This window comes from Solanum lycopersicum, chromosome 7, assembly GCF_036512215.1.
Source record: "Solanum lycopersicum chromosome 7, SLM_r2.1".
Classification (NCBI taxonomy): domain Eukaryota; kingdom Viridiplantae; phylum Streptophyta; class Magnoliopsida; order Solanales; family Solanaceae; genus Solanum; species Solanum lycopersicum.
The window spans coordinates 14,241,402-14,260,878 of NC_090806.1; the positions used below are offsets into that span (position 1 = coordinate 14,241,402).

Genomic DNA, 19,477 nt, shown 5'->3' on the forward strand with positions numbered 1-19,477 from the left:
GGGACCAAGCGGTCTTATGACTGGAGAAATGTAAAGGGTGTGGTTGGTATGTCACAAGGTCGGTGAGGAAACCCATAGGAAGTGGGGATGACCTGCCGAATTCACATAAGAAATTGCCAACATGAACACAAATGTAATCGTGAATTGTATATTGAAAAAAATAAACAATTCTAGAAGTTGAGGTATATGAAGAATATATTTTTGGTCCCTTTCATCTAGTGGTTAGGACATTGTATTTTCATGTCGAGGACATAGGTTCGATTCACGTAAAGGATAAACACTCATTCCCAACCTCTTTCTGTTCCCTATCGATTGGAAAAGATGATCTAGATACTTTCTATCTCCTAGCAAGAAAAAACGAGATCATCAGTAATGGACTTCCTTTAATTAGTAACCTTATCCTTAGAGGTCCTTTCATAGATTCTCTAACCTCCGACGAACAAAATATCTATGAATACGTTCTTTATCTCTTCCCCTCAGGCATACATCTTTTTTTTTGCTTTTGGCTAAGGGGAGGAGAGGAAAAACACATGTATGGATATTCTGTTTACTAGAGGTTCAAGAATATATTAAAGGACATATAAGGCTAAGGTTACAAAGTAAAGGAACTCCATTACCTAGAAAAGTGATGATATCTTCTTGTCTGCAGGGAGAGAGGAAACTTCTGAACCATCTTTCCTAGACAAATAGCGATAGATCACTCAGTAATGAACACTAACCGAAAGTGTTCGAGAATGAGTACCTATCCCTTATGAGTATCAAACATGTTTCTTTGACATGAAAAGATAATGTCCTGACCACTGGACGAGATAGAACAAAAATCTATTCTTCATATACCTTACCTCCGAGAATAGAAATGGTTTGTTTTCTTTCAATTCGCAATTCAAATTTTAAATTGTTTTTTTTAACAATTTATAATATGAATTCAATCGGTTGTCTTTCCTTTTTATGGGTTCCCCCATTGACCTAGTTACATACCTATCACGCGCACCTTCTCTTTATCTTTTCATAAAGCCCTTTATCCTATTATTTATCTTTCATTCCCCTAATATTTAAGACTTTAATCTTTTGACTTCAAACAAAAAAACAGAGGGGTGAAGAACCAGTTTGAAGTGGCGAAGGCCAATGCTACTTTGAGCAAAAAAGTAGGTTGAGGTTGCGAAGTTACTTAGTCCAACTAGAAAACTATAAAATCAGAGGCTAAGTTTATGATATAAGGTCAGCTGGTTAAGGAAAGTTCATGTTATGAAATCTCTTAGTTGTTCATCAATTGAAAAATAAATGTAGTAGTGAGTCATCGGCACAGAGTTGCGTCAACTTTGGATATAGACTAGGCTAAGGCTTAGGTAATGCTTTACTTTGTATTTTCTGCTTCCAAATTCACTCATCTATAGTTCACACTTGGGAAAAGACAACTCTCCGGTGGTTCTATTCCTTCTTACTATACTTCTAAGTCAACCCAACCCGAATGGGAAGACAAGGGTCATCCAAACTATTGTCTACTTGGTATATTTTTTAGCACAACCTTTAGGAATTTTATAAAAATGAAGGGAACTTCACACCTCAAAGGAATCCAGAAGCTATCGCTTCTATAATGGAAGCTTCTCCTTTACTTTTTTAGAGTGTATCACTATTTTGAAGTTAATTTTTTTTATGGATGAAGTAATTGGAATGAAAATTGGCTACGTTGCAGAAAGAAGGGAAAGTCAAGAACCATCGATTAACTTTTTAATAAAATTAATGTCAATCCGAGTATTATGACTATAAGGGGAGAAACAAAGATTCATAGAAAAATTTCCTTCCTCCTCGCTTCTTTCCTGCCTAGCTTCTCATGTGGGCAGCTTGGTAACAAAGCTATTTTCAGCACTGGTAAGATCTCTATCAATAATAGGTTGGAATGGTGGGGAAAGATTCCCTCCCTACTTCAATGGAAAAGGGGAATCGTTGTTTCATAGTCTCTCTTCTCCTTATAGTCAAGTGTCTTTCACTTCCAGAAGTGGGAATAAAAGTCAATTGATGACTGAAAGGATTTTCTAATACCTTATCTCTTTTGGAAAGACTTTTATCTTCATAGGTTTGAACTCCTTCTATAGGTAACCAACCATCTTCCCTTTACGATAGGGGTTAGGGAGGTAAAACTGAAGTGGAAATCCTTCTACAAGGGAGTTTTGCTCCAAGGGCTATGGATTGGGGCGACCAAGTTTGTTTGTGAGGGTATGCCTGTGCGAGAATGCTATTCATAAAATTCTTACCTTTAGAGTAAGTAGTGTTTGACTGGGATTGCTTTAAGGGATATATTCCTCTTAGCCATCGGTTGACTTACTCACAATCTTGCACAAAAGAAAAGTCCTATGCCACGTCTAAAGACAGAAACTCCTATGATATTTTACGTCAATAGAAGATATAAGGTCTTTTGGCATGTTAGCTCACGAATTCTTATATTTCAATAAGAGACATTTCTAGGCCAACTTTCAAGACACTGGTAAACTAGCAGAAGATTCAGTATTTGAACTGGTTCCACACCCATAAGGGTTTTATTCTTCGATCCACTACTCGAGCAACTAGCTTATTTATTAATTTTCTTAAAAAAGGGGTTCTTTAGAAACGAAATAATTCATTATGAAAGTGGTTCCGGAAAGAATGATTAGACTTTCCCCACCCAGTCATAAGCAGGAAGAAGACTCTGTTGAATTATTTCAATACAGAAAGAGAGCATGTATTGAAAAGCTTCTAAAAAAGACAACTGAATAAAATGGGATTTTCTTAACAAATAAAGAAGGATTTAAGTTAGGATGGGGGATTCTATATTGCAATTCCCAATCTACGTTCAAACACACTAATTCCAGTGGAATTTGAATTCTTAACGAGTCATAGGCAGAACAGAAGAGGCTGGCTGATTCAATCATGTAACACCCCGTAGCCAAAACAGACCAAAAATTAGTTTTTCAGAAAAATCTGCAAGTGCTACCAATGGTGGCATCAACGGACCATAGCCTGAACCGTGGTCCGTCCGGCACAACCATCGAAGGGATCAAACTCCCAAAAATTTCACCCTAGAAAAATTGGTTAAGTCAGGGACGACAGACGGACTTACGGTCCGTAGTCCGTTACCGTCGATCAAGACTCCCTTCAACAACTCTTTGTCAAGAGCTATGGATGATCAACATGATTCGTAGGTGGATCTACGGTCCGTAGGTGGAAAATTTCAAGCCAGTTAAGGGGAAATGCAAATGGTTCAACTTAAAATGATCATAAATCTTTAGACAAAATGAATTAGGTCTCCCATGAACTACCCACAGGTACATAATTGAATTATATTTCCTGGCCATCATAATGCCTCACAACAACCTCCCCAGGGGTCTTTTTGACCTTTCCCACTCCGTTTCAACCCTAAGTTACACCGTTTTAACCCTAAATCATCAGATTTTCATTAATTTAAGCTGAGAAACATAATTAAAACATATACAAGTTAGAAAATTAGAAGCAAGAGAGGAGAAAAAAGCTCAAGAACCCTAGTTCAAGAACGCCACAAGCTCATGCAGTTCAAGCCCCGAAACTTAAGTATTTTTTCGTGGATTTCATAACCAAGTATGTGGGATTTCACTTGTGGATTCCTTTCACCCATGTGGTCATTAGTTTCAGTCAGTTCTTGATTCTATTATCATGAATAAACCTAGGGTTTCTGGAACTTTGATGTAACTTCATGAATTTATTGATATATGTTTCATATCATATTATCATGTTATTACTGAAATTATCGCATGAATTTCAGAACCCTAGCTTTGTATTTCTTTAGTTCTTGAATTACACATGCTAGGTCATATATTTCAGACACTTCAGATATACATGCCTCACTTATAAATGCATAATTACTAGATTAATTGTTGCATTCTTAGTTTGCATGTTCAGTTTCGAGATATTCAGTATTTATAGAAATTCAGATATAATCAGTTAATTTATAGAATTAAATAGGAGTAGCATAATACCGAGTTGGACTATGGTTTAGCGTACCCAATAGTCCCAGAACTACTAGCCAAGTAGGTTGTAAGTCCCTCTATGGGCAATCAGTTTAGCGATCATGCCAGCATGCCTTTATACCTTTGGCAGGGTATATTGCGTCCTCTAAATGGGGCGTATACATCGGACTTCACATTTAGCTCATGTGGTTTTATTATCGGTTATTAGTTTCTCTCATAGCTCAGCCAGACTCTGTGCATTGACCATTTATTAGTATATTCAGTATTTTGTTTCAGCATGTTATAAATTGATCATTGCATCAGTTAGCTCAAAAATCAGCACATCACGTTCAGATTATTGTACTTGTTTTTGTGCTTGTTCAGTTATATTTTATTTAAGCTTTACTCTATCCTACATGCTCAGTACCTTTCAAGTATTGATGCATATGTGCGCTACATCTTCTCATGATGTAGGTTCAAGTTCTCAGCATCCAGACCACACATAGATCGATTTCCCGATCTCCAGTTCAGCAAATTCAGTGGTGAGTCCTCATTCTCCGAGGACAACAGTCATGATTTTCATTTCAGTCTTTAGTCATTTAGTTTCAGTTTTTGCTAGATTTAGCTCGGGTTTGTCCCTGTATTTTTAGCCAAAATTATAGAATATTTTCAGATATAGTTAGATTCAGCTTAGTATTGAGTTAATATTTCTTTTATATTAAACTTATTATTTTGAAATATGTCAGTTATAGAATATGGGTATTCCCCATCTTTTCATTTTAAGTATAATTTAGCTTCCGCAACTGTTTAGTATCTATAGTATGCTCATGATCATGCCAGTAGGGTTAGCTTGGGATCACTTGTCATCCTAGGTTCCATATCCGCATCTTGGGGGTAGCTCAGAGAGTGACAAAACTTGGTATCAGAGCACTAGGTTCAAGAGTCCTAGGATGTCTAAAAAAGCCGCACTAAGCAGAGTCCTTTTCATGGGTGTGAAGTGCACCACATCTAATGAGAGGGAGGCTATGAAGTGTTTTAGGAAAAAATTCACCTTGTTGTTACTCTTATCGTGCGTAAGGTATGATCTAATTCCATTCTAACTCGACGTTGAGCGCTTAAGATCATGCCTTCTTATAGAGCTTAGGCATGGAATGCTAATACACACAATGCTAATGTAGTTCCTCTAGTACCATATAAGGAAGTTCAAATGCAGAATTCATAAAGCCAATTCAGCTTTTGGGTAAGAGTATGACCAATCAGAAAAATCACTAGTTTGTAGTTCCTACTAATAGAAATAATAGATCAATAGCAGCCAAAGTTTGTCATTTTGTTAAGATGAATCTGTCTATGTTTTAGGGTCGCATGTTGGTAAGGACCCACAAAAGTTCATTGATGAAGTCAAGAAAATATTTTGTGTGATGTCAGTAAATGGTAGTGATAGGTGAGATTCGCATCCTACAAACTCAAGGATGTGACACACATATGGTTCACTCAGTGGAAAGACAACAGAGATGACTTTCCCTTTTGTAACTCAGTATAACAGTCCAATTCAATGTCATTCCATAAACTCTCTCAGAACCCTTCTTAGTCTCTACTCCAATCGGTGACCCTGTTATAGCTAGACGGGCATACAGAAATTGCCCTGTCACAGTCTCTCAGAATGTCAGCTCAGCAGATCTAGTAGAGTTAGAAATGGTAGAATTTGATGTCATTCTAGGCATGGATTGGTTACACTCATGTTATGCCTCAGTCAATTTTAGAACTAGGATTTTTCGTTTTCAATTTCCAGATAAACCAATCTTAAATGGAAGGGTAGTAGCCTAGCGCCTATGGGTCGATTTATTTCTTACCTTAAGGCACGAAAGATGATATCTAAGGGTTATCACTATCATCTATTTCAGGCTAAGGATTCTAGATTTGAAACCCCATCTCTTGAGTCAGTTCATTAGTCTGTGAATTTCCAGAAGTATTTCCAAAAGATCTTCCCGGCGTTCCTCCCGGAAGAGAAATTGACTTTGGAATTGATCTCCTTCAAGATACCCGGCCTATTCCCATTCCTTCTTATAGAATGAACCCCACATAGCTTAAGGAATTGAAAGAGCAGTTGAAAGACCATCTAAATAAGGGTTTCATCAGACCTAGTATTTCACCTTGGGGTGCACCAGTATTGTTCGTAAATAAAGAAAGATGGTTCTCTAAAAATGTGCATTGACAATAGAAAGTTGAACAAGGTCACAATAAAGAATATGTATCCCATCCCCAAGATTGATGACTTGTTTGACCAACTTTAGGGTGCTTGTCATTTCTCAAAGATAGACCTTAGATCGGGTTATCATCAGCTCAGAGTCCGAGATAGTGAACATCCTTCAGAACTCGGTAGAATCATTATGAATTTGTAGTTATGTCGTTTGGACTGACTAATGCTCATGCAGCTTTCATGGATTTGATGAACATAGTGTTCAAACAGTACTTAGACTTGTTTGTTATCATCTTGATTGATGATATCCTCATTTACTTTAGGAGTGAAGAAGAACATGCAAGTCATTTGAGAGTTGTTCTGCAGACTCTCAAAGATCGCCAATTATTCGCTAAGTTTAGTAAATGTGGGTTTTGTTTGCAATCAGTTTGCTTTCCTTGGTCACACTGTATCTAGCGAAGGGATCCGCGTAGATTCACAAAAGATAGAAGAAGTGAAACAATGGCCCACACCTACCTCTACTACAAATATCAGAAGTTTCTTAGGTATAGCAGGTTATTACAAAAGGTTCGTGGAAGGATTTTCATCCATAGCCTCACCATTGACTAGGTTGACTTAGAAGATGGTCAAGTTCCAATGGACAGATGATTGTGAGCAAAGCTTCACAAAATTGAAAACTAGATTGACTACAACTCCTATCTTGACTCGTTCAAACGGTTATATGATCTATTGTGATGCATTCAGAGTTGGCCTTGGTTGTGTGTTGATGCAAAGAGATAAGATTATATCTTGTGCCTCTAGAAAGCTTAAGGTGCATGAGAAGAATTATCCAACTCATGAAATCGATCTTGCAGTAGTGGTGTTTGCACTCCAGAAATGGAGACACTACTTGTATGGTGTTAATTTATATGTGTTCACCGATCATAACATCCTTCAGTATGTGTTCACCCAAAAAGAGTTGAATCTTTGCTAGAGGAGATGGCTTGAGTTACTTAAGGATTATGATATGAGTGTGCGTTACATTGTGGAAAGGCGAATGTAGTGGCTGATTCTCTTAGTATATTATCTATGGGTAATGTAGCCCATGTTGAGGAAAAAAGAAAGAAGCTACTGAAGGATGTTCACAGGCTTGCTCGCTTGGGAGTTTGCCTTATGAGCATATCAGACAGCGGTGTCACAGTTCAGAATGGGGCAGAATCGTCATTGGTAGTCGACGTTAAGGAAAAGCAAGAGAGTGATCCGATCTTGCTTGAACTAAAGGGTGCAGTCAACAATCAGAGAGTGGAGGTTTTCTCCCAAAAAGAAGATGGTGTACTACGCTACCATGGTAGATTGTGTGTCCTGATGTGGGGGAGTTGAGGCAGCATATTTTTGCAGAAGCTCATAACTCCAAGTATTCTATTCATCCAGGTGCTACTAAGATTTACCGCGATCTGTGGGAAGTCTTTTGGTAGAATGACATGAAGAGGGATATAGCAGACTTTATGAGTAAGTGCCCCAATTGCCAGTAAGTCAAGGTAGAACATCACAAACCAGGAGGTATGACTGAAGAGATCGATATTCCTACTTGGAAGTGGGATGTGATCAATATGGATTTCAACACAGATTACTTCGTACTCGCAGACAGCATGACTCAATTTGGGTGATAGTTGATAGGATGACTAAGTCATCTCGCTTTTTTGCGGTCAAGACTACATATTTGGCAGAGGACTATGCCAAGATTTACCTTACTAAATTGTGACGTTTCATGGGGTTCCTTTATCTACAATCTCATATAGAGGTCCTCAGTTTACCTCTCATTTCCGGAAGTCATTTAAAAAATGTCTTGGTACTCAAGTTAACCTTAGTACAACATTTGATCCACAGACGGATGGGCAGGCAGAGCGTACCATTCAGACCTTAGAGGATATGTTGAGAGCTTGTGTGATCAATTTCAAAGGTAGTTGGGATAATCACCTTCCTCTTATTGAGTTGCCTACAATAGTAGCTACCATTCCAGCACTCAGATGGCCTCTTATGAGGCTTTATATGGGCATAGATGTAGATCTTCTGTTGGTTGGTTTGAAGTAGGTGAAACAACTATGATAGGGCCAGATTCAGTCCTTTATGCTATGGAGAAAGTGCAACTCATTAGAGATAGACTTAAGACAGCCCAAAGTCGTCACAAATGTCATGCAGATGTAAGAAGAAGGGAACTAGAGTTCCAAGTTGATGATTGGGTTTTTCTGAAAGTCTCACATATGAAAGGGGTGATGAGATTTGGAAAGAAAGGGAAGCTCAGTGCTCGATATGTAGTCCCTTACAAGATCATGAAAAGGATTGGTAAGGTAGAATATGAGTTAGAGTTTCCACCAAAATTAGCAACAGTGCATCCGGTCTTCCACATCTCACTCTTGAAGAAGTGCGTGGGTGACCAAACCTCTATAGTGCCATTAGAGAGTGTGACGGTGAAAGATAGTCTTTCTTATGAGGATGTACCAGTTGAGATTCTTGACCGTCAGGTTAGAAGGTTGAGAAGCAAAGAAGTCGCTTTAGTCAAGGTTTTGTGGAGGAGTCAGTCCATAGAGGGAGCTACTTGGGAAGCAGAAGCAGCCATGAAAGTAAAGTATCCTTACCTTTTTCCTTCCGATTGCACTCCAACTTGAGGTAATAGTTCCTATTCAGTTTTACAGTCATTCATGCGTAAATTCAGTTTTAGAATCATGTTCCCTCAGTTTGTACTTTCATTTTTAGCATAATTACATATAATCAGAACTCAATTTAGTTAGAACTCAGTTCACAGTGTTTAGTAGTGGGGTTTGCATCTATCTCCCTCTATTTTAGCTAGTTTAGTCTTTATTCGAGGACGAATGTTCCCAAGGAGGAGATAATGTAACACCCCGTAGCCAAAACAGACAAAAAATGAGTTTTTCAGAAAAATCTGCACGTGCTACAAATGATGGCATCAACGGACCGTATCCTGAACCACGAGTCGTCCTGCACAACCTTCGATGGGATCAGAAAATCCCAAAAATATTAGCCTAGAAAAATTAGTTAAGTCTTGGACGACGGACGGACTTACGGTCCGTAGATCAAACGAAGGTCCGTAATCCGTGACCGTCGATCAAGACTCCCTTCAACCTCTCTCTGACAAGAGCTATGGATGACCAACATGGTGCGTAGGTGGACCTACGGTCAGTAGGTCTGACCGTATGTGGAAAATCAGTTAAGGGGAAATCCAATTGGGTCAACTTAAAAGGATCATAACTCTTATCAAAAAATGAATTAGGGCACCCATAACCTACCCACAGATAGATAATTGAATTATCTTTCCATAGACACCGACTTTGCTAAAATCAGATCTTCGAGTAAACCGTTATGCCTATTTTAGTAAAGGCCTGTCGAATAGGCCCTCAAGACAAACCCAACGACGGGGCGTTGGGCGTACGACAAACCGTCAGTCCTGCCCGTCATGAGACCTCACAACAACCTTCCCAGGGGTCTTTTTGACCTTTTCCACTCTGTTTAAACCCTAAGTTACATAGTTTTGACCCTAAATCATCAGAATTTAGTTATTTAAGCCGAGAAACATAATTAAAACATATCCAATTCAAATCATTAAATCAAAACTTAGAAAGTTAGAAGCAAGAGAGGAGAAAAAAGCTCAAGACCCCTAGTTCAAGAACGCTACAATCTGCAACACTTCCAGCCCCGAAACTTATGTATTTTTTTATGGATTTCATCACCAAGTATGTGGGATTTCACTAGTGGGTTCCTTTCACCTATTGGGTCCTTAGTTTCAGTCAGCTCTTAATTCTCTTATCATGATTAAACCTAGTGTTTGTAGAACATTGATATAACTTCATCAATTTATTAAATATATGTTCCAAATCAGATTATCATGTTATTACTCAGATTATCAGATGAATTACAGAACCCTAGCTTTGTATTTCTTTAGTTCTTGAATTACACATGCTAGTTCATATATTTCATACATGCCTCAATTATAAATGCATAATTACCTGATTAATTGTTACATTCTCATTTTGCATTTTCAGTTTGAAGCTATCCAGTATTCAAAAAAATTTAGATATAATCAGTTAACTTAGATAATTCATTGGGAGCAGCATAATACCGAGTTGGAATAGGGTTTCGCGTACCCAATAGCCCCAGAACTACTACCCAAGTAAGTTGTAAGTCCTCTCTGTGGCCTATCGGTTTAGTGATCACGACAGCATGCCTTTATACCTTTGGCAGGGTATATTGGGTCCTCTAGATGGGGCGTATACATCGGACTCCACATTTAGCTCATGTATTTCTATTATCGGTTACTAGTAGCTCCCACAATTCAGTCAGACTCTCTGCATTGACCATTTATCAGTATATTCAGTATTCAGTTTCAGCAGGTTATAAATTGGTCATTGCATCCAGTTAGCCCAAAAATCAGCACATCATGTTCAGATTATTATACTTGTTTTTGTGCTTGTTCTGTTATATTTTATTTTAGCTTTACTCTAACCTACATGCTCAGTACCTTTCAAGTATTGACGCATACGTGCGCTACATCTTCTCGTGATGTAGGTTCAGGTTCTCAGCATCCAGATCATACATATATCGATTTCCCGATCTCCAGTTCAACAAATTCAGTGGCGAGTCCTCATTCTCCGAGGACAACAGTCATGAGTTTCATTTCAGTCTTTAGTCATTTAGTTTCAGTTTTTACTAGATTTAGCTGGGGCTTGTCCCAGTATTTGTAGTCTAGTTTAGAGGCTATTTTCAGATATAGTTAGATTTAACTTAGTATTGATTTAATATTTCTTTTGTATTAAACTCATTGTTTCAAATATCTAAGTTATAGAATATGGGTATTCCCCATCTTTTTATTATAAGTATGATTTAGCCTGCGCAACAGTTTATTATCTTTATTATGATCATGATCATGCCAGCAGGTTTAGCTTGGGATCACTAGTGGTCCTAGGTTCTGTGTCCGCGTCTCGAGGGTATCTCAGGGCGTGACAAATGTACGGATTACTTAATTGAATTCATCACCTTTTCAATCTTCTCCTTATGTCCTTTGATGGGCAACAGTGTTCTCACTTTAGGGAAGAGACACATTGGGGAAGATGGCTACTGAAAGCGGACTTCAACAAAAGCATGATAGCAGAATGGGTTAGAGCTATGTTCAACCGGGTAAACTCACGTAAACTAAAACACTTTGTGATTAGGGATGATAATGGCAATGGCGATGGTGATGGTTTGTTACCTACCCTAAGTAGGGACTCACAGAAGACCGTAAATGACTTTTTGAGGAAAGACAAAAGAAAGTATGAACCTAAGACAAGAGTCCACTTCAGATTCATAACATCTTCCACCCTCTGTATCAAAGATTTACTCGCTGCCAAAAAACATACTATATTTACTAGTTTAAATAAATTAACTAAGCTAGTTAAAACCCTTATAATTCAATTCCACCAATGTGATAAATCCAACATTCTTAATATTAAATTCTTTTGGAAATCCAGAGCAAGACTTCTATGTGGACCTGTAAAAGAAACTTGTTTAGTCAAATAGGCTTCTAATAAGAAAGTTACTCATTCATTACTTATGAAATGACTTTCATTTTTATAAAGTCAATGTTACCTTTATATCTCCCTCGTCTAGTAGAGATTCCCTAAGAGAAAGGGATATAATCTGTAGAGTTTCTATACGTCAATCTAATCTCGCTTCCATTCATCATCCATTCTAAAGAAAGATTCTTGAATAACATGCTAAGAATATAAATATAACTCCTTTTATGTATGCTCCAGTAAGAAATTCCCTTAATTCGGTTGGTAATGATTTTCATTTTAGCCAAGTAGGCTGCAACGCGAGTGCCCTTTTTTTAAAATTTTGCTGCAATAGAGAATATTTCCGTTGGACTAGTTAAAAGATTTATATAACAGACTGGTTTACATAAGAAAAACGTTCATGTAGAGAAGATATTACACTAGTCATTGCACTAATAGCTTCTACAATCCTCCAGCTTCATTACCATCTCCTGTTTTACTAGTGCAGTTGCTCTGTCAACCCTTTCTGGCGCTTTCTTCCTAGTTAAAATGCACACAACGCAAACATTATTAATAAGAACTAAGAATAGTCTCCCTCCCTAGCACACATATCACGAGCAATCTTTTTCAATCGGGAAAAAGAACTTTGTTAAGTTTGTTAAAAAAATAACTTATCCTTAGCGGACAAGACAAAACTTCCCTTAGAGAAACTCAGCTTGAGGGAACTAGATTTGTCATTCCACCATAACTTAATTATAGTGGGTTTGAACCCTCTTTCCGAAAGACCTCTTGATGTTATGAGAAAATGGCTAGTATTCGAGGATAGTCCTGAGAAAGCAAGTTAAAGGGATATCCCAATAAGAAGTTTAAGACCGATCGGGCTAAAATGAAAGAATTTGATGGAAGGGGTAGATCATGTTCTATTATATTAAATCTTTTAAGATTAGAATAGATGGATAGGCTTAACTTCCTGTATGGGTCGCACACAACTTGGCTTGATTAAGGAGCAGGCCATTCCAGATAGGCCGTTTTTGCTATTATCGAGGCTTTTAAGAAAAAGATCGTTACTTTATAATATTAAGCTTTATAGTATTAAATATTTTCCCAATTATTAGAGTGCTGACAACCATTTTCATTTTTGTCTTATGGATAAAAGCCATTGGGACTTCATTCATTTTGTTTAAGAAGGTTGAGAAATATACAACATCTTTCCATAGACCTTTTCTTGACTGGATGAATATTCAATATATGAATAGTCATTCCCTCACAAATCATTAATTTGAATATCTCTACTTTATTCATTGTAAAGAAAAAGATTACATTGTCTTTCTTTTAACCATCCATATATTGATGGCTAAGCATAAGACCGACGAAAGAGAAGAGGTGAAAAGGCTAGAGAGGCTGAATTCGTTTTTGCTTTCATAGTGCCACACAATGGAGACATTGTAGTGCTAAAACTTCTTTACCAGCGGACAATGTAAAAATGGTACGAACCAAGACCAATTATGGTTCTTCTTTCTATCAAAATAAATACAATTCGAAAGCGCAACACCCTTCTTTACATATATAGTTTTATGTTTAGAATTATGTTAGAGTTAACAACTTTCTTCCCATTTAATTATAGGCTTTCGTTATGATTTAGTTTATATATATAGTTTTTGAAAATCTATAATTGATATACATTTAAGTATTGTGTTTTAAGTTTAACTTGTGCATTATATGTGTTTTTATGAAATTCAATATTATTACTTATCTTTCTAGATATATTTATTGTGTGAAGAGTGTGTTATGCCCGTTGTCGCCTACCTGGTGTGGCGGCTCCTCTGTTATGGGTAAATGGGAAAACCAATTTCCCTCTATTAAGTTGAGAAAAAAAGAATGGTGCTTGATTGAATAAACATTGGTTGAACGTTTATAACTAACACCCCAATCGTGTGTTACCCATGTCTGTCTTTTTTTCTTGTAAATATATTTTTTTATTAATTTAGAGAGAGGGGGCTTCAGATTCTTTGGAAGAGTCGTACAAGATAGCTCACAATTTCAGTAGGTTTTTATAATATTTCAACAGAAATAAATGATTTGACATTATCACCAATATCTCCAAAATTGTAAATATATAATTAATGATAAAAATATCTTGATATCTAATCATTTTATATTTTACATAATTTAACTTAATATATGTTTAATGATATAATTTTCTTGTTAAAATTCAGATATGTTCTAATGTAGCAATTAAACATCACTTTTTCTATTTTTTTTAGATGAAAATATAGAATCTTATAATTTTATGTTAGAATAACTCCTCGTGAAAAAAAATGTGAATTTTTTTTATTATCAATATTAATTATAAATAACTTAGGACTGTTAAAAGATGTACATTACAACAACATGAATAAAAAAATTTAGAGACAATCCACTTGTCTGAAGTCAAACGTTCACCACTTTTTGTTATTGTTACTTTGTTACTCAAATATAATTTATAGAATAAGAAAAATAGATTTGAAACAACAACAAAATAGTATTGTTGACCATTTTAGAAATTCATTCTTCAATAAATCTAAGCCCTTCTAGATTCTTCATCAATGCAACTTTACGACTTGTTTAGTAATATATATGTATAATTGTTGCATTATGAAAGTACAAGTAGATAAAAATGTTGGACACTAAATTCATGTTAAAGAAATATTCTCGAACAATAAAATATTAAAAATGAGTCAAACCTAGATAACTCAAACGCTCAACAATAACTTGTGACATGAAGGTAACAAATCTATGTTAATAGACATATCTTTTGTAGTTTGTGATATTACATTTATTTAAAGTCTGTTTTGTTTCATATTCTTAAAATTAAGTTTGCCAAAAATGTTCATAACTCACATGAAAAATATTTTAAAGAGTCGGATGAGAAGAAAAAAAGAAAAACATTTAAAGGCAAAAAAGTTTTGTCCAAGTGACTAATATACATTACCAAAGGAAAATATTCAATGAAATTTTATGAAAATAACAAAACAATGAGAAAAAATATACATTAAAAGGAGTAAACTATGAGATATCCAATGATGATCCCAAATCATTCTAACCAGAAAGATTCCTATGTTTTGGAATTTGACAATCACTTCAATTAAATTTTAATCCTTAATGTCCTCGTAAGAACCGGTAAAAGCTAATAGTATAAAACGAATAATATCATCATCATCATCATTATCAACAACAATAACAACAACAACAACAAAAACAATAATAATAATAATAACAATAATTTTTTTTTTGTATATTATGAATACAAAGTTATCATGACCCAAAATGGGTGTGATGGAACTTATCTTATCCGACAAAGATATGATTTTCTATAACTCAAAACATAATGATAGAAATGTGGGAATTTAAAATATCAATAACATAAATGCAAATAACTTAGTAAAACTCCTAAATATCTCCAAAACCTAATCGTCATGTGTACAGGCCACTAATATATAATAATTGATTTGAAAAAAATTACAAGTCTAAAATATCACAATTTTTAGAATAAAACAAGAACATAATAAAGGAGCAAGAGGTAATTGTAGGATGGTAAGAATATACCTCTCAAATCTCCATACTAAAGCCTCAGACAAGATATAGAGGAAGTATAATCATGGAGATTCAAGCTTGTAACCAACACAAATATAGAAGAAATGAGTGAGTACCAAAAAATATAGTACACAAATAACTCAAACTTAAGCATTAATGAACACTAGTACGCCAACCACTCAATCTGAACCTCCATAAATACAACCCGTAGCAAGAAATTGCACAATCTAAAAAATTCTCACTTCATATAAAAAGAACATACAAAATAACTCTATTTGGATTCAACAAGAATTGTTTATCATAAAACTATTCGACAATCAAGATAATCTACAACATATAAACATATAGTCAATAGTTATAATCAATGATGTGTGATGAAATGAGGTGCAATGACATATATATTGATGTATGGTTGTCCTAACAATACACACACACACATATTGTCTCTCAGTCTGGGAAACATGAGGGACCCCCTAGTCCATTCATCTTTCATGGGCATATTATTGTATCTGTAATACCTCATAACTAGAAAGAACCAGAAGAAGTTAAAAAGGTGGAAATAGTCATTTTACGATAGTATGAAAAATCTTTATATTTGTTAATTCATGTTATGTTTGGGTTTGATCAACTTCAAACAACAATAGTACCTAGCTCAGGATGAGTTAAGTGTGTTTCCAGATATCATAGGAAATATCTAGGATTAATATTTTCACTACAGCCGAGTTTGTACGATTTCGAGTTCATATGAGTGAGTTATGCCCATTAGTAGTTGGGTTGTTCGAATAAGGAAAGTCCAATCTAGATTTTTGAAGGGTAGTTTGGTTTTTTCCATACCCTTGACTTAATTTCGCTTTGTTGTAATTTATTGGGGTCTAAGCATATAGGATTCATTTTACGCTTTAGAAAACTAAGTTAGGGTATAGAAAGAAGAGGAGAAAAGGGGAAAGAGCAAGAATCATCAATATGTTCAAGAATTACCTGTGGATTTCGTCAAGGACCTATGAGATATGTGAGATCATGTATTGGTGGGTTAGTTCAGCCACACAACCAACATGCTTAATTAAGCGTATTTTCATCCTAAAAGCATTTATAATTGGACATTCTTGAGGTATATTCTTGAGTAAATTTTGTTTTTGAAGTTTAGATGACATTGAAGAGTTCTTGAGAATCTAATGTTTATTATTAGAGTTGCTTTGGGCTAGATTTTTGGTGCATATGTTTTGGGTAACTGAATCTAAAGAGATATTGGGAAAAGAATTGTAATTAATCAAATTAACGTACCTGAATCTGCACCAGAGGGGATGGAACACCGCGCCTGCACTGCGCACAAAATGATCCCCAGAAAATTGAGGCTGGCGCGGCGCTCCAGGGACTCACCCATATCATCATTTTTCACTTGTTTTTCTTCGTTCATCGCATTTAAGTCATCCTGAAGTGTACTAACACTTCCTATTGATTATGAACACTCTAAATGACTTCTAAACACCTAAAATAATCCAGAAACATGAATCATTGAATCCATAAAATCAAATTCAAGGAAAATTAAGAGCCAAGTTTAAGAAGTTCTTAGAGCCCTTTCAACAAATCATTTGCAATTTTTTTTTAAAAAATATAACTTAATTGATTGCAAGCATGTTGCTAATCCTTTTGATTCAAGTGTTCACTTATTTCTGGTTGAAAGTGAAAATGATGTAGTAAATCAAAAGGAAAATGTAGCATAATTGGATGTTTGAGATATGTGACTAACTGCACTAGGCCTCATATTGCATATGCAGTAGGAGTACTAGATAGGTTTACAAGCAAGCTGGGTAATGAACATTGACATGCCATAACCAGAGTTATGAGATATATATTGGAACGAAAACTTATTGTTTGTTCTATTAAAAGTATCATGTTGTACTTGAAGGCTTTTGTGATGCAGATTGGAACAGTTTATTAAGTGGTTCCTGTTCTACCACTAGTTATGTCTTTACTTAATTGGTGGTGACGTTTGGTGGAAATCAGAAAAGCAAATTATAATGCTAACTCTACCATGAGGCTGAACTAATTTCTTTAACTTCAGCTAGTGAGGAAGCGAATTCGTTAAGAGAATTATTATTTCAAATTCGTTATTTTGTACAATCTTGTGATAGCAGCACTTCGATTGGTAGAGTTTAAAAATGTTATTACAATGGTAAATATAAACCTATAAGGAGAAAACACATTAATGTAAGATTGTATTTGAAAAGTGATATATCATTATTGTTGATTTTGTCAAATCTTGTGATAACCGTGCAGATCCTCTTACTAATACCTTAATGAGAGAAAATACATGAATCACATCAAGGGGTATGGGTTGAAGCCTACAAATCAATGAGCCATATATCATAAAACCCAACCTGGGGAGTCGAGATCATATAACAAGGTTGAAAGGGAAAAACTAATCATATGATACTTTTTGTGGAAAATGCACTATCTTTTTATTCCCTCCTTGTGATGTGAGTGCATTGTTTTGTGTAGTTTGTGAAGGTTGAGTGGATAAAACTTTTAATAAATATATCTATCTCGTAGGTGGAGTGAAAAGCTTATAGGATTACTCTCGACAGATTTCACCTATGCGATGTATGTAAGTAGGTCACTTCCTATAAGAATTAGGCTTATTCTCAAATGCACTCATGAAACAGGGATAACACATGGCCATAACGTGTTGGATTTATAGATCATGTCAATACCTTGACTATTATGTGTGGATGGTGATATGTAATTCCCCTTAAACAGTCACAGTTTAAGTCTGAGACCACTACGACTCTAGAGTAAAAATTACTGTTTCACTAAAGTGAAGGTTCAATGCAGAAGACACCTTTATGATTCATATTGTCTTCCTTCAACTGGTGGACTCTCTTATCTAATATTAAAATGAGTGGGGGATTGTTAGTGTGGAAAATTTTAGTATTATAAAAAATGTTGCATTGCCACATTGACCTTTGTCATTACTTCCTCTATTCATGGTTGCATTAGGATATTTTGTTGACTTTGATTTGTGGGGAGTAGTGGTTGTTGGCTTTTGGTGGAACATAGTTCTTATTTAGTTCAATTGGAATTACTGTTTATAATCTTAACATTTAGAATATCTCTTAGCTGTTGGTGTCCTTTGTCGTTACTTCTCAATTATTCTTCCTCCATTATACCTTGTATATGTAACTTCTAAAGTCATTATCTTCACTATTTATTGCACCATTTATCTTCTTCTTCATTGCTATGAAGACTTCTTCTAATAGAAATAGTGGTGATCTTTATTTGGTTTGTGACATAGACAACACACAAGAAAAATATAGAGTGAAATAGTTAGCCAAAAAGGAGAGTTCTTAATAGTTGAAGGAATGTGTTCTTATTTGTGGAGCTTTAGACTCAACTCTTGTCCAGAGTTGTTGAGTTATAGTTTGTGAAGACTGTTGTATCCTGGATGGAACAAGTCAAAGAGGACTACTGTTGGACCCGTGAACATATTTGTTGCAGTAGGCTTGAATCTCCTTAAAGGGAGCAAGATATTTGCGCCTCAATCTGAAGAGGTTTTATTTCTTAATTTCAGTTTCACTTGTAATCTTCTACTTTTGTTATCTTGTAAGTTTTCTCTAACACCTTATACCATATATTCTTTACCAGAACCATAAATGATGCATGTTCAATCCATGTAAGCTGCATAGGGCAATGATAATGTATAAGAGATGACTCAAAGATACTCCTACCATTATGAAAGTAGCTAAAAAAATCCTTCATCAAATAGAATTAAAAAAATAGTTTTAAATTTGTTTTTTTAATTATTGTATTTAATGATGCAATTTTTCTAATGTCAAGTTGACACATACACACACATTGATGATATGTTAGATTCTTATCTTGAACTTTCTCATAATAATAGAAATGATTTTGATGCATATATTAATCAAAACACAAAACCTAGTGCTAATTGTCTATAATAGTGGAGCAATAGCGGCAAGGGATTTCCAAAACTTCAACCGGTGGCTCGAGATGAGTTAGATTTTCAAGCATCTTCATTTGCTTCAAAAGTTGATTTTAGTGCAACAAGGTTCAAATCGGAGAGCATATATATATATTCGTTAGTAGCTGATAACTTGGATATGTCGATATTATTTAGAGATTGGTTTAATAGTGGGAGAAGCAATTACGGTCATCCACATTTAACCACCAAATTTGAAACTAAAGGTGACGAAATAATGCAAGATTTA

At 35.4% G+C, this 19,477-nt stretch overlaps 1 protein-coding gene across 1 annotated transcript; it reads left to right on the plus strand.

Moving 5' to 3' along the window:
* The first annotated feature begins 8,159 nt into the window (after positions 1-8,159).
* On the plus strand, positions 8,160-8,798 carry LOC138337314 (uncharacterized). Its single transcript, XM_069287220.1, has one exon. It carries the CDS (start codon positions 8,160-8,162, stop codon positions 8,796-8,798), a length of 639 nt encoding a protein of 212 aa, XP_069143321.1.
* The last annotated feature ends 10,679 nt before the right edge of the window (positions 8,799-19,477 follow it).

Excerpts from the sequence above, each read along its gene's own strand:
- LOC138337314 (XM_069287220.1), top strand. The coding sequence starts at position 8,160 with ATGGCCTCTTATGAGGCTTTATATGGGCATAGATGTAGATCTTCTGTT.